This window comes from Aureococcus anophagefferens (assembly GCF_000186865.1).
Source record: "Aureococcus anophagefferens unplaced genomic scaffold AURANscaffold_5, whole genome shotgun sequence".
Classification (NCBI taxonomy): Eukaryota; class Pelagophyceae; order Pelagomonadales; family Pelagomonadaceae; genus Aureococcus; species Aureococcus anophagefferens.
Window position 1 is genome coordinate 1099740 of NW_008705565.1, and position 20843 is coordinate 1120582.

At 70.0% G+C, this 20843-nt stretch overlaps 6 protein-coding genes across 6 annotated transcripts; 3 read left to right on the forward strand and 3 right to left on the reverse strand.

Annotated features, from left to right (window-relative positions):
• Positions 1–3749: 3749 nt before the first annotated feature.
• Positions 3750–4865, reverse strand: AURANDRAFT_70105 (hypothetical protein; the record flags this gene model as incomplete). Its single annotated transcript, XM_009036999.1, has 3 exons — positions 3750–3933; positions 3964–4629; positions 4753–4865. 3 exons carry the CDS (start codon positions 4786–4788, stop codon positions 3808–3810), a joined length of 828 nt encoding a protein of 275 aa, XP_009035247.1.
• A 63-nt stretch (positions 4866–4928) lies between these two features.
• Positions 4929–5843, reverse strand: AURANDRAFT_22796 (hypothetical protein; the record flags this gene model as incomplete). Its single annotated transcript, XM_009036998.1, has 1 exon — positions 4929–5843. The coding sequence occupies one exon, from the start codon at positions 5841–5843 to the stop codon at positions 4929–4931; it is 915 nt and encodes a 304-aa protein (XP_009035246.1).
• Positions 5844–5946: 103 nt separating this feature from the next.
• On the forward strand, positions 5947–6846 carry AURANDRAFT_23531 (hypothetical protein; the record flags this gene model as incomplete). The annotated part of the gene is made up of 1 exon (XM_009036651.1): positions 5947–6846. One exon carries the CDS (start codon positions 5947–5949, stop codon positions 6844–6846), a length of 900 nt encoding a protein of 299 aa, XP_009034899.1.
• A 5604-nt stretch (positions 6847–12450) lies between these two features.
• Positions 12451–13506, forward strand: AURANDRAFT_23002 (hypothetical protein; the record flags this gene model as incomplete). Its single annotated transcript, XM_009036652.1, has 1 exon — positions 12451–13506. One exon carries the CDS (start codon positions 12451–12453, stop codon positions 13504–13506), a length of 1056 nt encoding a protein of 351 aa, XP_009034900.1.
• A 60-nt stretch (positions 13507–13566) lies between these two features.
• Positions 13567–14046, reverse strand: AURANDRAFT_15829 (hypothetical protein; the record flags this gene model as incomplete). The annotated part of the gene is made up of 1 exon (XM_009036997.1): positions 13567–14046. A coding segment is annotated over one exon (480 nt), but the record flags the coding sequence as incomplete, so codon positions are not given.
• Positions 14047–20374: 6328 nt separating this feature from the next.
• On the forward strand, positions 20375–20767 carry AURANDRAFT_7941 (hypothetical protein; the record flags this gene model as incomplete). The annotated part of the gene is made up of 1 exon (XM_009036533.1): positions 20375–20767. A coding segment is annotated over one exon (393 nt), but the record flags the coding sequence as incomplete, so codon positions are not given.
• Positions 20768–20843: the final 76 nt, after the last annotated feature.

Genomic DNA, 20843 nt, shown 5'->3' on the forward strand with positions numbered 1-20843 from the left:
CGGCGACGTGCCCGTCGTCGGCGACCGGGAGAAGCTCCTGGCCATCTTCGCCATGATCGTCGGCGGCGCGTGCTTCGGCTACATCATGGGCACGATCACGTCCATGCTCGAGAACTTCGACCAGTCGCAGACGCTCTTCCGCGAGCGCGTGGACCAGATCAAGGACTACGTGTACGACCGCCAGTTCCCGCCCGTGCTCTCGACGAAGATCGTGCGCCACGTCAAGTACGTCTACACGAAGCACACGTGCTTCGACACGGACCGCATCTACCCGTCCATCCCGACGGGCCTCCGCTACGATCTCATCCACATGATCCACGCGGACCTCATCAAATCCGCGAGCTTCCTCCGCGACTCGCCGCGGCCCTTCGCGGCGATCGTCGCGCCGAAGATGATCCCCATCCACGCGCCGGACGGCGAGTTCGTCTTCTTCGACGGCGAGGTCGCGACGCACCTCATGTGCGTCTTCGCGGGCGCCGCGCGCGCGGTCTGCCGCCTCGACGCGGAGGACCGCGGCAAGCACGAGGGCCGGCGGACGCTGGACGTGCGCGACTACGCGCCCGGCGACCTCATCGGGGCGCCGGCGCTCCTGCTGACGTCGACGTACAACGTCAACTGCGTCGCCGTCGAGCCCGCGGACCTCTACATGCTGCCCAAGGAGGATCTGTTGGACGCGCTCGCCGAGTTCCCGGACGTGCACCGGCGCCTCTACCGCGCGGCCGTCAAGGAGCACAAGGACATCGCCGTGCTGGCGACGGGCGGGAACCCGGACGACGCGCAGTCGCCCGGCGCGGACCTCAAGCAGGCCGCGGAGACGCTCGTGGGCAGCCCGCGCTGGGTCGAGCAGCAGGCGTCGCTGCGGGGGTTGGCCGCGGAGGCGGCGGCGGCGGCGGACGCCGGAAGCAAGGTCGCGCGGTCGTCGCTGCACCTGCTGCACCCGGCGAAATTCTCGCTCGTCTACCCCGTCACGTCGTTGCCGCCGCCGGACCAGTCGACGCCGCGCGAGCCCGGGAAGAAGCGAAAGGGGGGCGTTTCGGGCGACGACGACGAGAGCGACGAGGACGACGACGAGGACGACCCGTCCGTCGTGAAGAAGCGGGGCCGCGGCACCCTCGCGGTCATGCGCGCGGCGGCGTCGTTCCGCGGCGCCGCGCGCCAGGCGTCCAAGCTCAAGCAGGCCGACGCGTCGCCGGGCAAGGGCGAGGAGAAGACGCCGGAGCGCGCGGCGTCCTTCTCCGGGTCGGAGACCGTCGCCGAGGACCCGGCGGCGCCGAGCCCGTCGGGCGCGCCGCTCCGCAAGGCCAAGTCGCTGCTCGTCGGCGCGCTCGACGCCGCGCGCGCGGCGTCGGAGGCCCCGACGCCCGGCGACGGCGCGGCGAGCCCCGCCGGCGCCCTGTCGCCGTTGAGCGTGGGCACGGCCGAGGGCGGCGAGGGCGCGCTGAGCCCCGGGTCCGCGGCGTCGCCGGCCGTTGCCAAGTCGCCGCTGGACCTCAAGGTCAAGTTCTCCATGGCCGCGAAGAACGCCGCCGCCAAGAGCGCCCTGCTCAAGTCCTTCAGCTCCGGCGGCTTCAAGTCCTTCGACCAGGCCGACGAGGAGCCCGAGGCGCCCGTGAACATGACGCCGGGCGAGCTCTGGCGCGCGAAGCGCGTGCTGCACCCGGAGGCGAAGCCCAAGATCGGCTGGGACTTGTTCGTCTGCGTCCTCATCATCTACAGCGTCCTCGACGCCATCTACCGCATGTGCTTTCTGGTGCAGGCGGCGGGCGCGTGGTTAGCCATCGAGTGGTGCATCACGTCGGCCTTCGGCCTCGACTTCCTCATCAACTTCAACACGGCCTACATGAAGGAGATGACCTTAGTCTACGACCGGCGCCGCATCGCGCGCCACTACTCGAAGGGCTGGATGTTCATCGACGTCATGTCGACGGTGCCGTTCTCGAAGATCGTCACGGGCTACCCCCTACTGTCGCAGCTCAAGATCTTGAAGGGCTTACGGTTGGTGCGCCTCGCCAAGCTCACGCGCGTGCTCAAGATGCGGAATCTGGTCGACGCCCTCGAGGAGAAGCTCGGCGTGAACCCGGCGTTTTTTAAACTGGTCAAGCCCCTCGTGATCATGCTCTTCGCGGCGCACATCTTCGCGTCCGTGTTCTTCCTGCTGGGCATCAAGTACGAGCGCTGCCCGAAGAAGGCGTCCTGGGTCGACAACGTGTGCCTCTGGAAGGCCGACGACCTGTGCTCGTCGGGGACGTCCTTCGACCCGGACTACAAGGAGTGCCGCGCGGCCGTCTACGCGAACAACGCGACGGCGCCGCCGTCGCCCGCGCCCGAGGACGACGCCTGCGGCGGCTGCAGCGGGAAGCGCATCCGCGAGGCGGACCTCTACACGAAGTACATCACGTCGCTCTACTGGGCCGTGGCGACGATGACGACCGTCGGCTACGGCGACGTCGGCCCGTCGACGGAGCACCGCGGCGGCATGATCATGGTCATCGTCGCCCAGGTCACGGGCACCATGCTCTTCGCCTACGTCGTCGGCATCATGATCGACATCATCACGAACCTGGACCCCATCGACCGCCAGCGGCGCCAGGACCTCGAGGTCATCCGCGAGTACATCAAGGACCGGCAGCTGCCCGAGGCCATCGGCAAGGCGCTGCTCCACAACCACGACTGGCACGTCCAGTTCGGGTCCGTCTTCGACGAGCCGGCGCTGCTCTGCGTGCTGCCGCCCCACGTGCGGAACCAGGCCTACCTCTTCGCGCACCGGTCGACGCTCGGCGCGTGCCCGATCCTCTGCCGCGTCGAGCGCGCCTTCTCGGGGAGCCTGTTCGTCCTCGTGTCCCGTCTAAAGCCCGCGGCCTTCACGGTGAACCAGCGCGTGAACCACCCGCGGTTCAACTGCCGCGAGTTCCACATGATCATCGACGGCGCGGTCCTCGTCACGGACCGCTTCAAGACGGAGCTCAACGGCGTCACCAAGGCGAAGTTGGACGCGGAGTGCACGCCCCAGCTCCTGTCGAAGCGGGACCACTTTGGCTTCGCGACGATCTTCATGGACGCGTCCGTCGACTTCGTCGTCAACGTCGAGGTCGTCGCGACGGCCGTGACGCACACGCTGTTCCTGAACCGCGACGCCTGGGACGCGCTCGAGGGCACCTACAAGGCCCTCACGCACCACGTCGAGGCCCTGGCGGCGTCGCCGGCGGACATGGAGCGCTGGCTCTACGTGCCCCCGGCGCACCGCGACGAGTCGAAGCGCCGCCTCACCGCGTCCGCGAGCTACCGCGAGGCCCACGACTCCAAGCTCGAATCCGAGGCCGCGGAGCTCGCGGAGAAGGCCGAGGCGGCGCGCCTCGCCGAGGAACACGCGGACTCCGTCGCGTCGGGCGACGGCGACGACCGCGGCGTCGAGATGGGGGCCGTCGCGCCCGCGCCCGTCGAGCCCGCGGCGCACCGGACGGGCGCGGCGGTGCTGTCGCCCCTCGGCGCCGCCGCGCCCGTGGTTTCCCCCGAGGCGCCCGCCGCCGCCGAGGAGGAGAAGCCGGCCGAGCCCGCGGCCGCGGAGCCCGACGCCGACGGCCGGGCGACGCCGCCCGCGGACGACGACGCGAGCATCGTGCAGCTCCCCGCCGACGAGGAGGTAGCTGGCGAAGCCTCGGCGGAGTAAGATGTGTTGGTTTCGACTTTGGGAGGGTCTAGGAACCGGATGCCCTCACGGCGAGGCAGCAGAAAGCCCGGCATGGCAGAAGCCCGGGGACATGTGGTTTAGTCGCGCGCCGCTTCTTCTATGTGCAATGCGTGGGGCGCCTAGACCTGGTCCTGCTTCACGAGGCGGAGGTACTCGATCTTCGACGGCACGTCGCACGTGTGGTAGCCCGGGTAGGAAGCGTCGGCCTCCTCCTTGGACACCGTCGGCAGGAGAAAGACGGAGCCCTTGAACTCGTCGGTGGTCTTGCCATCGACGACGAGCTCCGCGTGGTTGTTGGGCCAGTTCGCGGGCGTCGCGATGGACTTCTCGTAGGAGAGCTTGAGCGCCTCGACGCAGCGGACGATCTCGTCCATGTTGCGGCCGACGCAGGCCGGGTAGTTGAGCGCGAGCATGAGCTTGTTCTCCGGGTTGACGATGAAGACCGCGCGGATCGTGAGCGGCAGGTCCTGCTCGTCGGACGTCGCGGGGTCGATCATGCCGTAGGCCGTCGAGATCGCGCGGTCCGCGTCGCCGATGATGGGGAACTTCACCTCGATCTTGTTCTCGCAGTGCGCGACGACGTCCGCGAGCCACTCCTCGTGCGACTTGACGGGGTCCACGGAGAGCGTCGCGACGAGGCAGTCCATGGCCTGCAGGTCGTCGTACTTGAGCGCGAGGCGCCCGATCTCCGTCGTGCAGACGGGCGTGAAGTCCGCCGGGTGGCTGAAGAGGATGGCCCACTTGCCCTTCTTCCACTCGTGGAACGAGGGCATGTCGCCGTGCGTCGTCTCGGCGCTGAAGTCGGGCACGACGTTGCCGAGGCGGAGCGACGCGTCCGACGACGTCTCCGGGTAGAGGCTCATGTACAGCTCCGTGCCCGTCTTCATCTCCGACATGGCGCCCTTGCACATCTGGCGCTTCGCGAGCGCGACCGGCTGGACCTGCGAGTTGCGTTGCCGCGTTTTGGTCTCGATTTCCTTCCTCTGCTTCTCTCTTTTCCGAGACGCAATTCATGCCCTTCGCGCGGCATCGCGTTGCGCGAAACGATGGACGCCGAGCAAGACGCGACGGGCGGCGATGTTGAGAGCGCGTGAGAGCATATTTGCTTGCGAGTTGGTTGGCAGCGACGACGCTGGTGACTTCCTTTGCGGTGGAAAGCTTCCGTGGCTTCGCGGCCACTCGTGCTGTTTCCTCCTGTGGCAACTGCACTTCGAGAGAGCGGAAGTTCAACGAAATTAGATCACGGCGTGCGCAGCCCGTGCCCCCCAGCATAGGAGCTCACAGCTGGACTCCCGGTCCAGCGCGCGAGGTCGTCGGCGTGCGGCGCGAGCACGTCGACGCGGAGCGGGTAGCACGCCGTCGCGTCGTCGGAGTGGGACGCGCTGCAGTCGCCGCCCGGGCACGCGGAGAGCGCGCCGAGGAGGTCGACCTCGGCGAAGAACTCGATGTAGTCGCCGGCGCGCGCGGGCGACGCCTTCATGAAGTAGCGGTGGTCTTTGTCGAAGCCCGTGGCCATGAAGACGTTGAGCACGTCGTGCACGTGGAGCTCCGCTTCCTCGGGCGCGAGGCCCTCGTGCGCCGCGAGCGCGCGCGTGAGGTTCGAGTGGCAGCAGTTGTCGTAGTCGACGCCGCGGAGCACGGCGTTCGTGTAGGGGTCGCAGCGCGTGCCGATGACGTCGTGGATCGACGCGCCGTCGTCGTCGACGCCGTACCACCCGAGCGTGTCGTGCGTGATCGTCGCCAGGGGCCGCATGTAGGGCATGCAGCTCCATAACCGGTCGCCCGTCGTCACGTGCGACGCGTGCAGCTGCCGCGTCTTCCCGCTGTAGAAGCGCTCCGCGAGGTGCCCGCGCCGCCAGAGGTTCAGGTCGCCGACCTGCGCGCCTTCGGCGCATACGACGCGGAAGAAGTGGCCCTTGGGCACCTCGAAGGCGCGGCCGTCGCGCGGCGGGACGACGACGGAATCGACGACGTCCAGGCGCTCGCGCATCTCTGCGTAGAGCGCCGCGTCGTAGGACGGCAGGTTTTCCACCTGGTAGCAGATGACGGGCGGCGCCGCGCGCCGCGCCGCCGCGTCGGGCGGCGCCGTGAGTTGTCGATGCTGCTGCAGCGGCGCGCGGCGCAGCGTTGCACGGCCGAGCGGAGTACGGAGCATCGTTGCTGCAGAGAAAGGCGTTCGGAGCATCGTTGCAGCAGAGAAAGGCGCCACCATCACTCAAGGAAATGAGTTGTGGCAAATCATGATGGCCGTGGCAAGAATGGCTGCGAGCTGCCGCACGGCGTCGCCTCATTGGCGCCGATGCGCAGCAGCGGTGCTCGCGCGGCGCTCCCTGTCGACGAGCGTTAAGCGCATCAATCTCAACGCGGACCTCGCCGAGGGCTACGGCCCGTGGACCATGACCGCCGACGCGGAGCTCATGGACATCGTCACGAGCGCGAACGTGGCCTGCGGCGGCCACGCGGGCGACGAGAATATCATGGTCGCGGCCTGTGCGCTCGCGGCAGCGCGCGGCGTGTCCGTCGGCAGCCACCCGGGCTACGCGGACAAGCCCGGCTTCGGGCGCCGCGTCATCCCCATGGCCCTCGACGAGATCGAGACCTTGGTGGCGTCGCAGACGGGCGCGCTGCTCGGCGTCGCGGGCCTCGCGCGGTCGCGCGGCCACGACGTCGCCGTGACGCACTGCAAGCCCCACGGCGCCTTGAACAACGTCGCGTGCGTGGACGCCGACGTCGCGGCGGCGATCGCGCGCGCGGTCCGCGCCGTCGACCCGGGCCTCATCATGCTCGCGCCGGCGGCGTCGGAGCTCCTGAAGGCCGCGGAGGAAGCGGGGCTCGCGACGGCGTCGGAGGTCTTCGCGGATCGCGCGTACATGGCCGACGGGACCCTGGCGCCGCGGGCCATGGCGGGGTCGGTGATCCACGACGCCGACGCCGCCATCGAGCACGCCCTTCGTTTAGCGTCGGGCGCGCCGGTGAAGGCCTTCGACACGGGCGAGGACGTCGTCCTCCGCGCGGACAGCATCTGCGTCCACGGCGACAAGCCGTCGGCCGTCGCGCAGGCGCGCGGCGTCCGGGACGCGCTCCTCGCCGAGGGGTTCGTGCTCTGCACGCTGCCGGAGCTCGTCGCCGAAAACAAGGGGGGTTTTGGGAGTGTGTAAACACGCGGGGTGGCTTAAGCTTGTAGCGGCTGGCAGCCTGAGTTTTGGGGCAACCTAGGGTCAACATCAAAAGTTCGTCGCTGTTGAATTCCACCTGATGCTTTCGTGCCCACTCAAGTTTCCTCCTCGCAGTGTGGGACCTCCCACTGCGCGGGAGTGCATCACCCCAGCACGGTACCTTCATAGTTCGCCCCTCGGGGCGCCGGGGAAGCTGATCCTCCCCCCGTGGGCCTTCGGCCCCTGCTGGGGGGCAGCCCCCCACCTACTTCGGCTTCTTCCGTCCGAGACCTAAAGGCCGTGTGTGCTCTTGTGCATGCGGCTTCCACAGGCCTAAAGTTCTCTAGGGGCTCCAGTGCACTGGGAAGCCGATCCGATGGGCAGCGCCCGACTTTGACAGCCGCGTTCGGCGGCTCGGTCCGCCGGGCGCCCCGGCGGCCTTCGAGCCCGCGCCGCGCCGGTGGGCGGTCTTCGACGCGCCGCTCTCGATCTCGAGAGACGAGCACGATTTCGGGGCGAACGGGGCCTCTGGATCCGGGCCATTTCGACGCGTCGAGGGGCGATATGTCGGTCCTGGTGCCAAAAAAACTGGGGCGCGCTCAGGGAATCGCGAAGGGATAGTGTCGCGATGGGATTCCCCGCGCGCCCCCCAGTTTTTATGTCCATCATCACGCGCGCGCGCGTGGCAGCCCCGGCGGTGCGCATCGAGCGCTCCGAGTGGTCGTGGCGGTCAGCGCCGGGCCCAGAGGACGATCTACGCAGCTGGGGCACTCGAGGGGTGTCTGAGAGGGCCTCGAAGCGGTCGCGGGTGTCTCCAATGCGCGTTTCTCGGGTCGTTGACCAGGTTTGAGCCGCGGCGCGCGTCGTGCTTGGCAGCCCGTCCAGAGCCGAGTTTCGGCATGGATGGCTGCTTTTCAGCTTTGGTCCTCCAGAGGACATGTTGGACGGACCCCTGATGCGCTGGGGTCCAGCGGGAGGGTCGCCAGGGGGTGTTTTGGCGCCCACCATAATCACTGTTCATGACTACTCAGAGAGTCCAATCGATCAATGGTCTATCAGTTGACTCATGACCTGTTTAAGCACAGTTGATTCGACTGAGCGGAGGGGGAGGTCAAGCGGGGCCAGGGCGTGGTTTAAAAGGCCTGCCGTCGGCCCGGGGGGGGCGGCGTCTCCCTCGGCTCTCCCCCACCGACGAGTGCGTCCGTAGATGGCACATGCGTCGGTGTTTTAAGTCGAGGCCCGCGCGAGGCGCGCGGGACTGGACAGCGCGCGCCAGCTCTTCGGCGAAGGCGTAGGTACGGCAGATGATGTCGCCGGGGAAGGTCTGCTTGGGCTCGGCGTAGCCCACGCCGCAGAGGCTGGCGCCGTGGGTCTCGGACGTGCACGCGGTTGCCCTGAAAGCCCGCCGCGCGGCGGCGAGCGATTCGGGCGCCGCGGAGAGTCTCGAGCCAGCGCGCCTCCATGGAGCGCGGCACGGTCGTGCGCCCCCCTCGAACGCGGAAGTCGGCGGCCTCGAGGGTCCGAACCGAGAGATGCCCGGGGGCGCCGAACCAGCGTGCTCGCGCACGACCTGAAGTCGCCGCCGCCAACCGACACTGGATGGGACGGGAGCCGGAATGCGCCACCGTCAAGCCGTGCACGGACAACGTCGCGCCGGACTCCCAGACGAGCAGCGGGCCCGCCATGGTCGGGCTGGGGGGCAGCGACGACGGCGCGAGCTGCGGCACGGGCTGGCTCTTGGGCTGCTTCTAATGCGCTCTAGATTAGGCCTGTGTTCTCCGACGCTAAATAATAAATAATAATAATAATAGTTATAGATACTATTCAACAGTATGGAATGCACCTTTCGGACCCCCATATTGATGTCAAGGCGCCACTGGGCAGCCCCTCGCCAACCTTCTCGGTGCCGCCATGCTCCGCTGCCTCGTCGTCGTCGCCCTCGCCGCGGCGGCGGCCGCCCGGGTCCTGGTGGTCGGGCCCGACGCCAACGACGTCGTGCGCCTCCTCGCGGCTCACCCGAATGCGACGCGGTCCCCCGACGCCGCGGCGGCGCTCGGCGCCGCCGCGCCCGGCGACGCCGTCCTCCTGCTCGCGCCGGCGGCGCCCGCGCGGACGCCCGTCCCGCCGGGCCTCGCGGCCGCAGCGGCGGCCGGCGGCTTCCGCGCCTACGTCGAGTTCCCCGACGACGGGTTCCCCGCGGCGCCGCGGTCGTGGAAGGACCGCGTCGTCGTCGCGTCGTCGAACCTGTCGGCCGCCGGGCTCGACCCCCTGCGCATCCTCCAGCTCCAGGACCCCGTCGGCGTCGACTACTGCGCCGGCGGGAGCTGCGGCGCGGCGAACGCGTCGTCGGCCTGCGGCCGCGCGTGCGCCGCCGCCGCGGCCGTCTTCGCGCGGGTCGCCGGCGTCGACCGGGCGGCCTACGGCCTCGACGCCCACGCGCCCCTGCTCTTCGCCAACGGCTCGGGCGTCCTCGTCGCGGCCGCGGCGCTCTCGAACGTCACGACCGGCCGGTCCGCGCCGGCGGACGCGTGGCGCGCGCTCTGGTCCTGGGTCCTGGGCTTCCCGCTGCCGGCCTGGCGCGCGAGCGTGGCCCCCGCCTACGCCGCGGCCGCGCCCCTGCCGGCGTCGCACGCCGCCGACGCCGTCGCCCGGTCCGCGCGCTGGATCAGCGACGCCTCGGGGATGATGGCGCGGCAGGACCGGGGCGCGAACGCGACCTACGGCTGCTGCCGGTCGACGAGCGGGACCATGGCGTGCGCGCTCGAGGCGTGCACCGTCGCCATGATCTGCCCCGCGCCCCACGCGCCGCCGGGCGTGGCCAACGTCACGTGTCTCCAGGAGGGCTGGTCGTCGATCATCCACGCGGACGGCGCGCAGCACATGATGCCCCTCTTCGTCCGCACGGACGGCAACGCGGCCGCGGCCATGGCGCTGGCCGCCGCGGCGGGCGCGGCGGGCGGCTCGCCGGCGGAGCGCGCGGCGTGGCGCGACGCCGCCGCGCGGCTCCTCGACTACCTTTTTCGCTGGAGCGAGAGCCAGTCCTTCGTCGGCTCGAACGCGTCGGACCCGACGCACGGCCTCGTCTGGTGGAACCAGCGGGACGCGGCGGCCGCGTCCGGCGGCGTCGCGAAGTGGGCGAGCGTGGACTACGGCTCGAACGCGGCCGTGATCCTCGTGGGCGCGACGGCGGCCGCGGGCCTGCTCGACGCGAGCTCGTGGCGCGAGCGCATGCTCTACGCGCTCTTCGCGGAGGCGCGCACGACGGGCCGCCTCGGGAACCGGCCGGGGGCCGTCAGCGCGGCGGACCTGCGCGCGAACGGCTGGCGCCACTACTTCGCCGACGCGGCGCTCCCGTCGGGCAAGACCTACAGCCCGCACTACGGCGCGCAGGCCGCGGCCTACTTCCTGTTCGCGGGCGCGCACACGGGGTTCGAGGACCTCTTCTGGGGGCCCGCCAGGGGCTACGCGCGGGGCGCGATGGCCTCGCTCCGCGCGGGCGACTGGACCTGGTGCGAGTCCATGACGAACGAGCTCGCGACGCTGCTCCTCACGCTCGCGTGGCTCGTCCGCGTCGACGGCACGGCCGAGCACCGGTCGTGGCTCGACGACGTCGCGGGGCGCCTCCTCGCGTACCAGACCGCGCACGGGGGCATCAAGCAGTTCTTCGGCGCGGGGCCGGAGGCGGGCAAGTGCTCCGCGTGCGTCCCCGCGTCGAACGCGGCCTACGGCGACGGCGAGGCGCCGCTCATGTTCGACGGCGACGAGCCGCTGACGGACAGCCTCTACGGCCTCAACTTCGCGCTGATCGGGCTCCGCGAGGCCTTCGGGGCGACGGGCGACGACGCCTACGGCGACGCGGAGGCCGCGCTCGCGGCCTACCTCGCGCGGATCCAGGCCTCGAGCGCCGCGCACCCGGAGCTCGACGGCGCGTGGTTCCGCGCGTTCGACTACGAGCGCTGGGAGTACTGGGCGAGCGACCGACTGGGGCTACGGGCCCTGGGTGACGGACAACGGCTGGACGAACGGCTGGATCCAGACGGCGCTCGCGCTGCGGAGCGAGGACCGGTTCCTCTGGGACGTCATGGCCGACGAGGGCCGCGCCTGGGACCCCGCGCAGCTCGCGCGCATCTGCGAGGACATGCTCTTGGACCAGGCCGCGACCTACTGCGTCCAGGCGGCGCGGGAGACGACCGCGGGGATGGCGCAGCCCCGCTCGGGAGCCCGCGATGTGGGAAATTAGGCGTGGCGCGCAGTCGTCGGGGTCGGGGGGCGGGGCCTCGGGTGGGGGGGGGGGGGGCTCGCGGCCGCGGCGGCCGCGCGCGCCGGGCGTCGTCGGGACCCGCCGCGCCTACGCGGCCTTGGCGGGGAGCATCTCCGTGCCCTCGTCGTCGTTGGACCGCGCGCCCGACTTCTGGGGCGGCGTGGTCTTCGGGCTGTCGAGGACGAGGACGAGGTTGATGAGGAACTGGAGCGGGGGCACGTCGACGGCGATGGCCGCGCAGAGGCCCAACTGGTGCGCCGTGAGGGGCCGGACACGCGGGGTGGTTAGCTGCTGGCGGTTTTGAAGCAACATAGGGTCAATTATCAAAAGCTCATCGCTGTTGAAGTCGAGTAGTCGCCGCCGCCGCCGTCCGTCGCGACCGGCTCACGATGGTCAAGACGCGCAAGCAAAAGGCGGAGGCCAAGGAGGATGAAGCCGAAGCCGAGCCCGAGGTCGTCGTCGAGAAGAAGAAGAAGTCCAAGGATAAGAAGGAGGCGGCCCCCGCGAAGAAGAAGTCCAAGGGCCTGCTCGGCGGCTGGCTGAACATGTCGACGCTCGCGACGCTCGCGGCCTGCGCCTACGTCGGCGTCGCCTTCACGAACTTCAGCCGCCTGCTGGACCCGCTGAACAACCTGCCGCCCGACGTCTGGGCCCGGAGCGGCCGCGTGAAGCCCCTGTGGCCCGAGAACTCGACGCTCACCGTCGAGGTCGCGATCTCGACGCTCGCGGTGCTCTCCGCGGACGTCATGCGCAACGCGTCGCTCTACGAGCAGTCGACGGCCATCGCCTGGCGCGCGACGGGCGTCGAGCTCTCGACGGCGACGGAGCCGCAGAAGAAGCCGCTCCAGCTCTGCGCGCGCGGCTCCGACGCGGGCGCGTGCGGCCGCGAGGCCCTGGAGAGGCAGCGCACGGACGCCGGGCCCGGTTTTCTCGCGAAGCTCTTCGGCGCGGAGCGGGAGGCGCCGCGGGACCGCGTGGACCTGCCGCCCATGGCCTGGGAGGCGCTCCGGACCAACGGCACGCTCTACCTGCACAGCGCGATCACGAACGAGGCCGCCGGGGGCCGGTGGTCCGGTCTAGCCGACGCGGACCACCGGCGCACGGCGCGCGTGCCGTCGATCCCGCTCGTCAAGTACGAGCCGGAGCCGACGGGCTCCGCGGCGCAGAAGAAGCGGAAGCTTCTGGGCGACGTCGCGCCGCGGCTCGCGTCCCTGGGCCCGCCGGCGCCCTGGGCGCCGACCTACAGCGGCGTGCCCGGCGCCATGTGCGGCAAATGGAAGCCCGAGGCGGCGGTGCGCGTCGTCGCGGAGTTCCGCGAGTGGCCCGACGCGCTGCAGATGCCCGGCATGCAGCGGCTCCGCGAGCGGCAGCCCGGCGGCGGCAGCATCCTCAAGTACGCGCCGCCGACCTACGCGGACGAGATCGGGCTGACGAGCGACAAGTACGTCCTCGTCAACGACACCATCGACGCGCTGCCGCTCGCCTTATCGTTCGCGCCGCTGAGCTTCGCGCGGTGGCAGCTCATCGCGCGCATGGAGGAGGGGTTGCAGGACCAGAAGGAGGACTTCGGGTTCACGGACAACGACATCGACGACGTGCGGCGCCTCATCGCGGACACGCAGACCTGGCTCCTCGCGGTGACGATGCTCGCGTCCGTGCTCCACCTCCTCTTCGAGTTCCTCGCGTTCAAGTCCGACGTCGAGTTCTGGCAGAAGAACACGAGCCTACGGGGGCTGAGCGCGCGGTCCGTCGTCGTCGACCTCTTCTCGCAGATCGTCGTGCTGGCGTACCTCGTGGACCAGGGCGCGTCGCTGCTCGTGTCCGTGCCCGCGTTCGGCGCGATCCTCATCCAGGCCTGGAAGGTCGAGAAGGCGACGGGCGTGCGCTTGAGCTGGAGCTCGCCCTACTGCCTCAAGTGCCACCGGCTCGACGCGCTCGCGGAGGCCGCGGCGGACTCGGGCGACGCCGCGGGCGACGCGCTCGACCGCGAGACGCTCCGCGTGGACCGGCTGACGACGTCCTACCTCGGGCTGGTGCTCGCCCCGCTCGTGCTGGGCTACGCCTGCAAGACGCTCGTCTACGACGCGCACCTGGGCTGGTACTCGTGGGCGCTCGGCGCGGCGACGTCCGCGGTCTACACGGGCGGCTTCATCCTCATGACGCCCCAGCTCGCGCTGAACTACAGCCTCAAGTCCGTGAGCCACCTGCCCTGGAAGCTCCTCTGCTTCCGCTTCGTCAACACGTTCATCGACGACCTGTTCGCGTTCGTCATCAAGATGCCCATGATGCACCGCGTCTCCTGCTTCCGCGACGACGTCGTCTTCGTCATCTACCTCTACCAGCGGCGCATCTACAAGGTCGACGCGGCGCGGTCCACGGCCATGGAGGACGAGGCCCATTAAGAGAAAGCACGCCCCCTACTTGTCCTCGCCGGCGCCGTCGCGCTTGTGCTTCACCGCGCGGAGGAAGCGGTCGAACTGCTGGAGGAGGAAGGGGCCGTCCTCCAGGGACGCGTTGATGACGTTGAGGTGCTGGAGCTTGGGGCTCGTGCGCTGCCGCGTGCCGCGCTGCGCGTTGGGGTCGAAGGCGAAGACGACGCACGCCTCGTCGGGGAGCTCGTTGTTCTTGACGAAGTAGTCGTACCAAGCGCCGCTCTCGCTGACGTGGCCCTCGTTGTCCGGGTTGTAGACGAGGATGACGCCCGCCGTGTCCTTCATGATCGCGGGCCAGCAGCTCTCGTAGTCCGTCGAGCCGCCCGTGTCCCAGAGCTCGACGGCGGACGCGGGGCCGCCGCCGACGGCCCGCTCGCACTCGAGGATGCGCACGCCCACCGTGGGCACGTAGGCCGACGCGAGCTTGAACTGGGCCCGGTCGCTGTCCGCCGCGAGGAAGTTCGCGATCGTGCTCTTGCCCGCGCCGGAGGGGCCGACGACGCTGATCTTCAGGCCCGTGGGCTTCTTCTCCTCGGCCATCTCAATGGGCAGGTAGCTCGACGGAGCCACGGAGCACCGTGCGCGGGCGGCCGAGACGGACCGCGCACGCACACCGACGACGGCTCGCAGCGACGGCGGCGGCACGCGAGGCTGCCCGATTCGAACGAGCGGCGGTCTACTGGTGAGACGGTGCGGTAGATGTTGCCCCTAGCGCATAACTCCTTCAATGGGATTCTTCAAAACCACACACAGTTCAGTTCTGGTTGGCAGCGTGCGATGCGCGTGCTCGTGGCCGTCGCGCTCGCGCGACTGGGGGCGTCCCAGACCTGCGACGTCCTCAGCGAGTCCTGCCTCATCTCCTGCGACGGCGACCACGTGAGCTGCGACTCGTTCCTCTTCGGTGGGGATTGCGTGTGCGATCCCGGTAAGTTCCGACTTTGCCGCCGACGGTAAAACCAGCGTCTTCGTAGGCTACCCCTGCTTCTGCGCCGCGACGCACGAGTGCTACGCGACGTCCTTCTGCCCGACGCCGAACCCGACGCCGCAGCCGACGCCCCATCCGACGTTCGCGCCCGTGACGTCCGAGCAGCACTGCGTCCCGGACGTGGAGGAATGCACCTTCTACTGCGACGGCGACGGCCGCGTCTGCGACAACAACATCTTCTCTGGCTCCTTCATGTGCGTCTGCGACACCGACGAGGGCTACGACTGCTTCTGCGAGGACGGGAACTGCGCGATCCGGCGCCGCGGCGATCTTCGAGAGACTTGGACAGCCGTCATTGTTCGTAGGCTACCAGAACGGGTTCTGCCCCATGTCCGCGCAGACGCCGCGGCCGACGCCCTATCCGACCTTCGCGCCCGTCACGCCCGAGCAGCACTGCGTCGAGGACACGGAGGAGTGCTCGCTCTGGTGCGACGGCGAGGGACGCATCTGCGACTCGTTCCTCTTCGGCGGCCGCTGCGTCTGCGACGTCGACGAGGGCTACGATTGTTATTGCGAGGATGGCAACTGCTCGTGCGCCGGTGTCGTCGCACGCTCGCCGAGAAACTCGGAGACCTCCGCGTTTTCGCAGGCTACAAGAACGGCCACTGCCCCATGTCCGCGCAGACGCCGAACCCGACGCCGCACCCGACGTACGCGCCCGTCTTCCCCGAGTTCCACTGCATCGAGGACACGGAGGAGTGCTCCCTGTGGTGCGACGGCGACCACCGCGAGTGCGACTCCTTCCTCTTCGGCGGCCGCTGCGTCGGCGAGGAGGGCTACGACTGCTTCTGCGAGGACGGCAACTACTACGCGGGCGGGTCGTGCCCCTCCGCGGCGCAGACGCCCATGCCGACGCCGCACCCGACGCCGGCCCCCGCGCCCGCGACGCACCAGTGCCGCGTCGACACGGAGGAGTGCTGGGTGTCCTGCGACGGCGAGAACCGGGGCTGCTCCGTCTTCGACGGCGTCTGCGAGTGCGACGAGGACCACCCGTGCTTCTGCGACGACGGCAACTGCTACGCGGGCACGTCCTGCCCGACGGCGTCGACGGACCACGGCGGCATGAACGTCATCGGCGACATGGTCCTCGAGGGCGTCACGGAGCTCGGCGCGTCGACCTATGCGTCCGTCTGTGCCGAATGCAAATCTTCAACTCGAATTCAATGTGAGCGAACGCGACCGTTTCGACGCAACCTCTTCGGCTTTGCTTCGAGAACTCGACGAGAGCAATCGATTCGTCCAAAATCAGCCGAATCGACTTCGATTTGACCGAGCTAGAGAATTCTGAAGTTTGGTCAGGACCACCCAAACCAGTGGTTGAATTCGGCACAGGCCTCCGTCCTCCAGACCGCGCTCGCGGCCGTCGCGGGCCACGACGACGCGTCCGAGATCTCCTTCACCTTCCGCAGCTCCGACACGCAGCTCCTCGTGCTCTTCACGATCACGGGCTTCTACCACTACGACGACGCCGAGGCCGTCGCGGACCTCGCGGCGTCGACCGCGCCCGAGGACGTCACGAGCGCGATCGCCGCGGCGGTCGCGGACGACGACGGCGGCGCGGCGGCCGCGTGGGCCGCCGCGTCGGCCGTCGTCTACGAGAACGTCCAGGTCGCCCACTTCACGCCGGCGCCCGTGCCCGGGCCCCAGCACTGCCTCGTGGACACGGAGGAGTGCTTCTTCGGGTGCGACGGCGAGGGCCGGTCGTGCAACGTCTGGGACGGCGTCTGCGAGTGCGACGTCGACGACGGTTATACTTGTTTTTGCGGCGACGGCAACTGCTACCAGGGCGAGGCCTGCCCGGCGGAGACGCTGCCGACGTACGCGCCCGTCCTCGAGGCGCGCGACTGCCTCCCGGACACGGAGGAGTGCTGGTTCTCCTGCGAGGGCGAGCACCGCGAGTGCGACATTTTAGGGGGCGGCGTCTGCGTCGGCGAGGAGGGCTACGACTGCTTCTGCGCCGACGGGAACTACTACGCGGGCGAGGCGTGCCCCTTCGACACGCCGTGGCCGACGCCCGTGCCCGAGACGTGCGAGGAGGCGCCGGGCGACAAGTGCCTCCTGTACTGCGGCGACCTCTTCGACACGATGCACATGTCCTGCGAGGACTCGCGCTGCGTCTGCGACCCGGGCTACCCCTGCTTCTGCAGCGAGGGCGAGATCTACGACTGCTTCGCGGAGACGTGCGGCCGGACGTCGCCGCCGACGTCGTCCGTCGACTACAGCACGGTGTCGTCGGAGACGGGCGTCAAGGTCACGCACAACAACGTCGGGGGCATGATCCTGGCCTGCATCGGCGGCCTCGCCTGCTTCTGCTGCTGCTCGAGCTGCTTCCAGATGCTCATCCGCACGTGCCGCCGGTCCCTGGGCCACAAGAAGCAGAAGAAGGCCCACCTCGGCTTCTGGGCCGTGCTCAACGGCACGCTCGTGCTCTGCTGCGCCTGCGTCGCCCTCTACCCGACGGAGCCCGAGGTCTGGTTCGGCGCGGAGCACATCTGGATCGAGGAGACGAACGTCGACTGGGTCGACTGGCTCGACGTCGACATGACGATGACCGTCGCGGGCTACCTCGACGTGACCATCGTCGACCACAACTACCTCTGGGCCGTGGACTTCGACGGGGGCCTCCAGTTCTCCGTGGAGACGGAGGACGGCTTCGAGCTCGCGACGGTCAACGTCGACCCGTTCGAGATCCACGCGGGCGACACGAAGGAGATCCGCGTCGAGGTCGTCGCGAAGCACAACGTCGACGTCGAGTCCATATCGAACCTCGCGGCGCTGGGCTGGGGCTGCTTCGACGACGATTTGAACGAGATCAATTTAGTTATAAGGGGCTCGGTGCACGTCGTCATCGGCTTCTACGAGTACGACAACGTCGGCGAGCTCGACGGCCTCGTCGTCCCCATCGGCTGCTTCTCCGAGGACGACGCCGACTTCTACAACGTCTACGAGGGGTCCACGGGCCTCCTGGGCTCCCTCAACTCGGGCGAGGTCGTCGCGGTCTTCGCGGCCGCGGGCTACGTGCTGTTCCTCGGTCTGTGGATCTACGTCAAGCACATGGCCACCGTCGCCGCGGGGGGCGAGGACGAGACGGAGGAGGACCGCCAGGTCGAGATGAGCGACGGCTTCGCGAAGCGGAAGACCCAGTTCGCGGGCTCCGCGGGCCGCGCCGCGCCGCGGCGCGCGTCGGGCTTCGCGAACTTCACCTACGGCGCCGCGCGCCGCGCGTCGGCGCTCTTCGGCGTCGAGAGCCGCGACTCCATCGGCGACCCCTACGGAGGCCGGTCCTCGGAGGTCGAAGGCACGAGCCCCATGCACACCCAGAAGGCCAAGCCCAAGGCCGACGAGTGAGCCGAGCCCCCCCGCGGCGGCGCCTGCCCTCCCCCCGGGCCGCCCCGCCCTCCCCTTTTAACGACGAGCTGCCCTTAGAACGACGCGCGCCGCCCCTCGGGCGTCATGGACCGCGACGGGTAGTCGCCGTAGGCGCCCGGCGGCGCCGTGTCGATGGACGCGTGGCCCGCGGTGCTCAGGGACGGGTCGTCCGGCGCGCGGCGCCCGCGGCGCTTCCGTCGGCTCCGGCCCCGGTTGCTCTGCTGGAGGGGCGCGAGCGCCGCGGCGCCGACGCGCCGCGCGTCGTCGAGCATGCTCTCGAGCTTCGCCTGCGCCGCGAGCTGCCGCGGGTCGTGCGTGCCGTGGCCGAAGGGCGTCGCCGTGAAGTGCTGGTTCGGCAGCGGCTCGAGCTTCGCCGGCTGCGCGCGGTCCGCGCCCCGCCGGAGCACCTGGTCGCCGAGCACGGAGTTCTGGCGGAACTCCTGGCGCTCGTGGACCATGACGGTCTGCAGCACGGTGTAGCGCTCGTCGGCGCCCGCGACCTTGTGGCTCATGGGCCGCGGCGGCGCGCGGCGGCGGACGACGGGCAGCACGCCCGGCGCGACGGCCCGCTTCTCCGGCTGCGGCGGCGGCGCGTCGACCTCGGGCTTCGGCGCCTTCGCCGCCGGCGGCGGCGCGTCGACCTTCGGCGGCTTCTTGCCGCGGTCGGGCCGGTCCGCGGACTTGGGCACGCGGACGACGAGCTTGGGCTTCTCGTCGCCGGGGAGCACGCCCTCGAGGACGCCCTTGGGCAGCTTGGGCTTGGGGGGCGCGGGCGGCTCGGGCCGCGGCGGCCGCGCGCCGGAGCCCGGGTTCGACTGGTAGAGGCCGCCGCGGTCCGCGCCGGACCAGTCGAGCGCGTGGTTCTCGATGGCCCGGACCTCGCGCTTCGCGCGCGCGGCGACGACGACGACGTTCGGGCCCTTCTCCTCCTCGACGGCGGCGGCCTTCTTCTTGCGCAGGCGCCGCTCGCGCTCGACCTTGGTCTCGACGACCTTCTCCTCCTTGGGCGTGAGCTTGGCGACGACCCGGGCGCCCGCGGCGAGCGCGCGGTCCGCGGCCTGCGCGTCGTCGAATTTTAAGGGCGGCAGCGCCGCGAGCCAGTCGTCGACGCGGTCGTCGTCCCAGCGGAAGACGGGGTCGCCCGCGGCGTTGGGGACGGCGAGGCGGTGGACGAAATACCGTAAAAATCGCAGGAACTCCTCGACGCTCAGGCCGACGCGCGGCGGGCCGACGCGCTCCTGCGGGATGAACGCGTCGACGAGCTGGAAGAAGCTCAGGCGGAACTTGTTCTTGTCCATGAGCTCGACGCCCTGGCTGTCCATCTGCCACTCGCGCTCGGCGATGCGCAGCGCCTTGGCCTCGAGCTTTTTTCGTTTTCTCGGCGGTAAATTCAGTAATTCCTGGGGGTTCATCGCGCCGTAGAGGTGGCTGTGGAGCGCGAGGTACTCGTCGCGGTCGACGGCGCCCGAGCCGTCGGCGTCGACGAGGACCCAGATGGCGTCCAGCGCCTCGATGACCGACGGGTCGAAGCGCGCCGACTCGCGGAGCAGCAGCGCGAGGTCGTTGTGGTCGTCGTCGGGCGCCGCGCGGCGCTTCCGCTCCATCCACGAGTCGTCCGTCGACAGGAGCCAGTGGTAGAAGACCTCCTGCGTGACGAGCCCGGACTTGTCCTCGTCGATGGCCTCCATGAGCGCGTCGATCTCCATGGACGACGTCTCGACGCCCGCCTCCGTGATCGCGTTCGCCAACTCCTGCCGGTCGAGCGCGCCGGAGCCGTCCGCGTCGATGGCGTTCCAGTAGGCGTTGAGGCCCATGTCGTTGCGGTGCATGGAGTCCCGCAGGGCGCACCGCAGCATGTGGAGCCGGTACTCCTGGCTGTAGAACGCGCGCAGCTCCGTGAAGAGGTCCGCGCCGCGGTTCGCCTTCTTCCGCCGCCGGAGCCGCGGCAGCGCGCCGAGGTCGAGGGACCGGGCGCGCGACCGGTTGCCGCTCTTCATGTTGAACCCGGGCAGGTAGGGCTTCGCCGCGAGCTTCTTCGTCGGGAACTTCTCCCGGATCCACTTGGGCGGGTGCTGGACCTTGTCGATGTTGTCGCTCGACAGGGACCGCTTCAGGCGCCAGACGGGGCGCTCCGGCCGGTCGCCGTCGGCGGGCGCCGGCGCCGGCGCGGCGGCGTCCGCCATGGGTGCGAGGTTTGTCCGGCGGGGCTGCCTACGAACGCTGGGACAACACGATGTCCATCGTCGCGCGCTGATTCTTAGGCCAATATGTGCCTCTTTGTCAACGTTGACGGTGCACTTCGTGTTGCCGCACGAGGGCGTGGCTAGCTAGCCCCACCAGCGAGCACTTCGGCGCCAGGTGCTGTTGGTGGCCGTGCGCGGCTCGCGCACCGCCGTCTCGCAGCGCTAGAAGCTCGCGGACGCTTCCAAGCCCTCCCGGCCGCGCCGCACCGCGCGCTTCCGCGCCATGGGCGACTTCTCCGGGCGCGAGCCCTGCCCGTACCGCATTTTGGACGACATCGGCGGCGCCTACGCCATGGGCGCCGTCGGGGGCTCGATCTGGCACTTCGTCAAGGGCTGGCGCAACGCGCCGAAGAACCAGGGCTTCAGCGGCGCCATCGAGCAGGTCAAGGTCCGCGCGCCCGTCGTCGGCGGCAACTTCGCCGTCTGGGGCGGGCTCTTCGCGTGCTTCGACTGCTCCCTCGTGGCCGTGCGGCACAAGGAGGACCCCTGGAACTCGATCCTCGCCGGCGCGGCGACGGGCGGCGTCCTCGCGGCCCGCGCGGGGCCCAAGGCCGCGGGCAAGAACGCGCTGGTCGGGGGCGTGTTGCTCGCGCTCATCGAGGGCCTCGGCATCCTCATCACGAAGATGATGGCGCCGCCTTTGGCGTCCAAGGACGACCTGAAGCACAGCGCCGACCCGACGGCGCCGCCGACGGCGCCGGGCCTCGCGC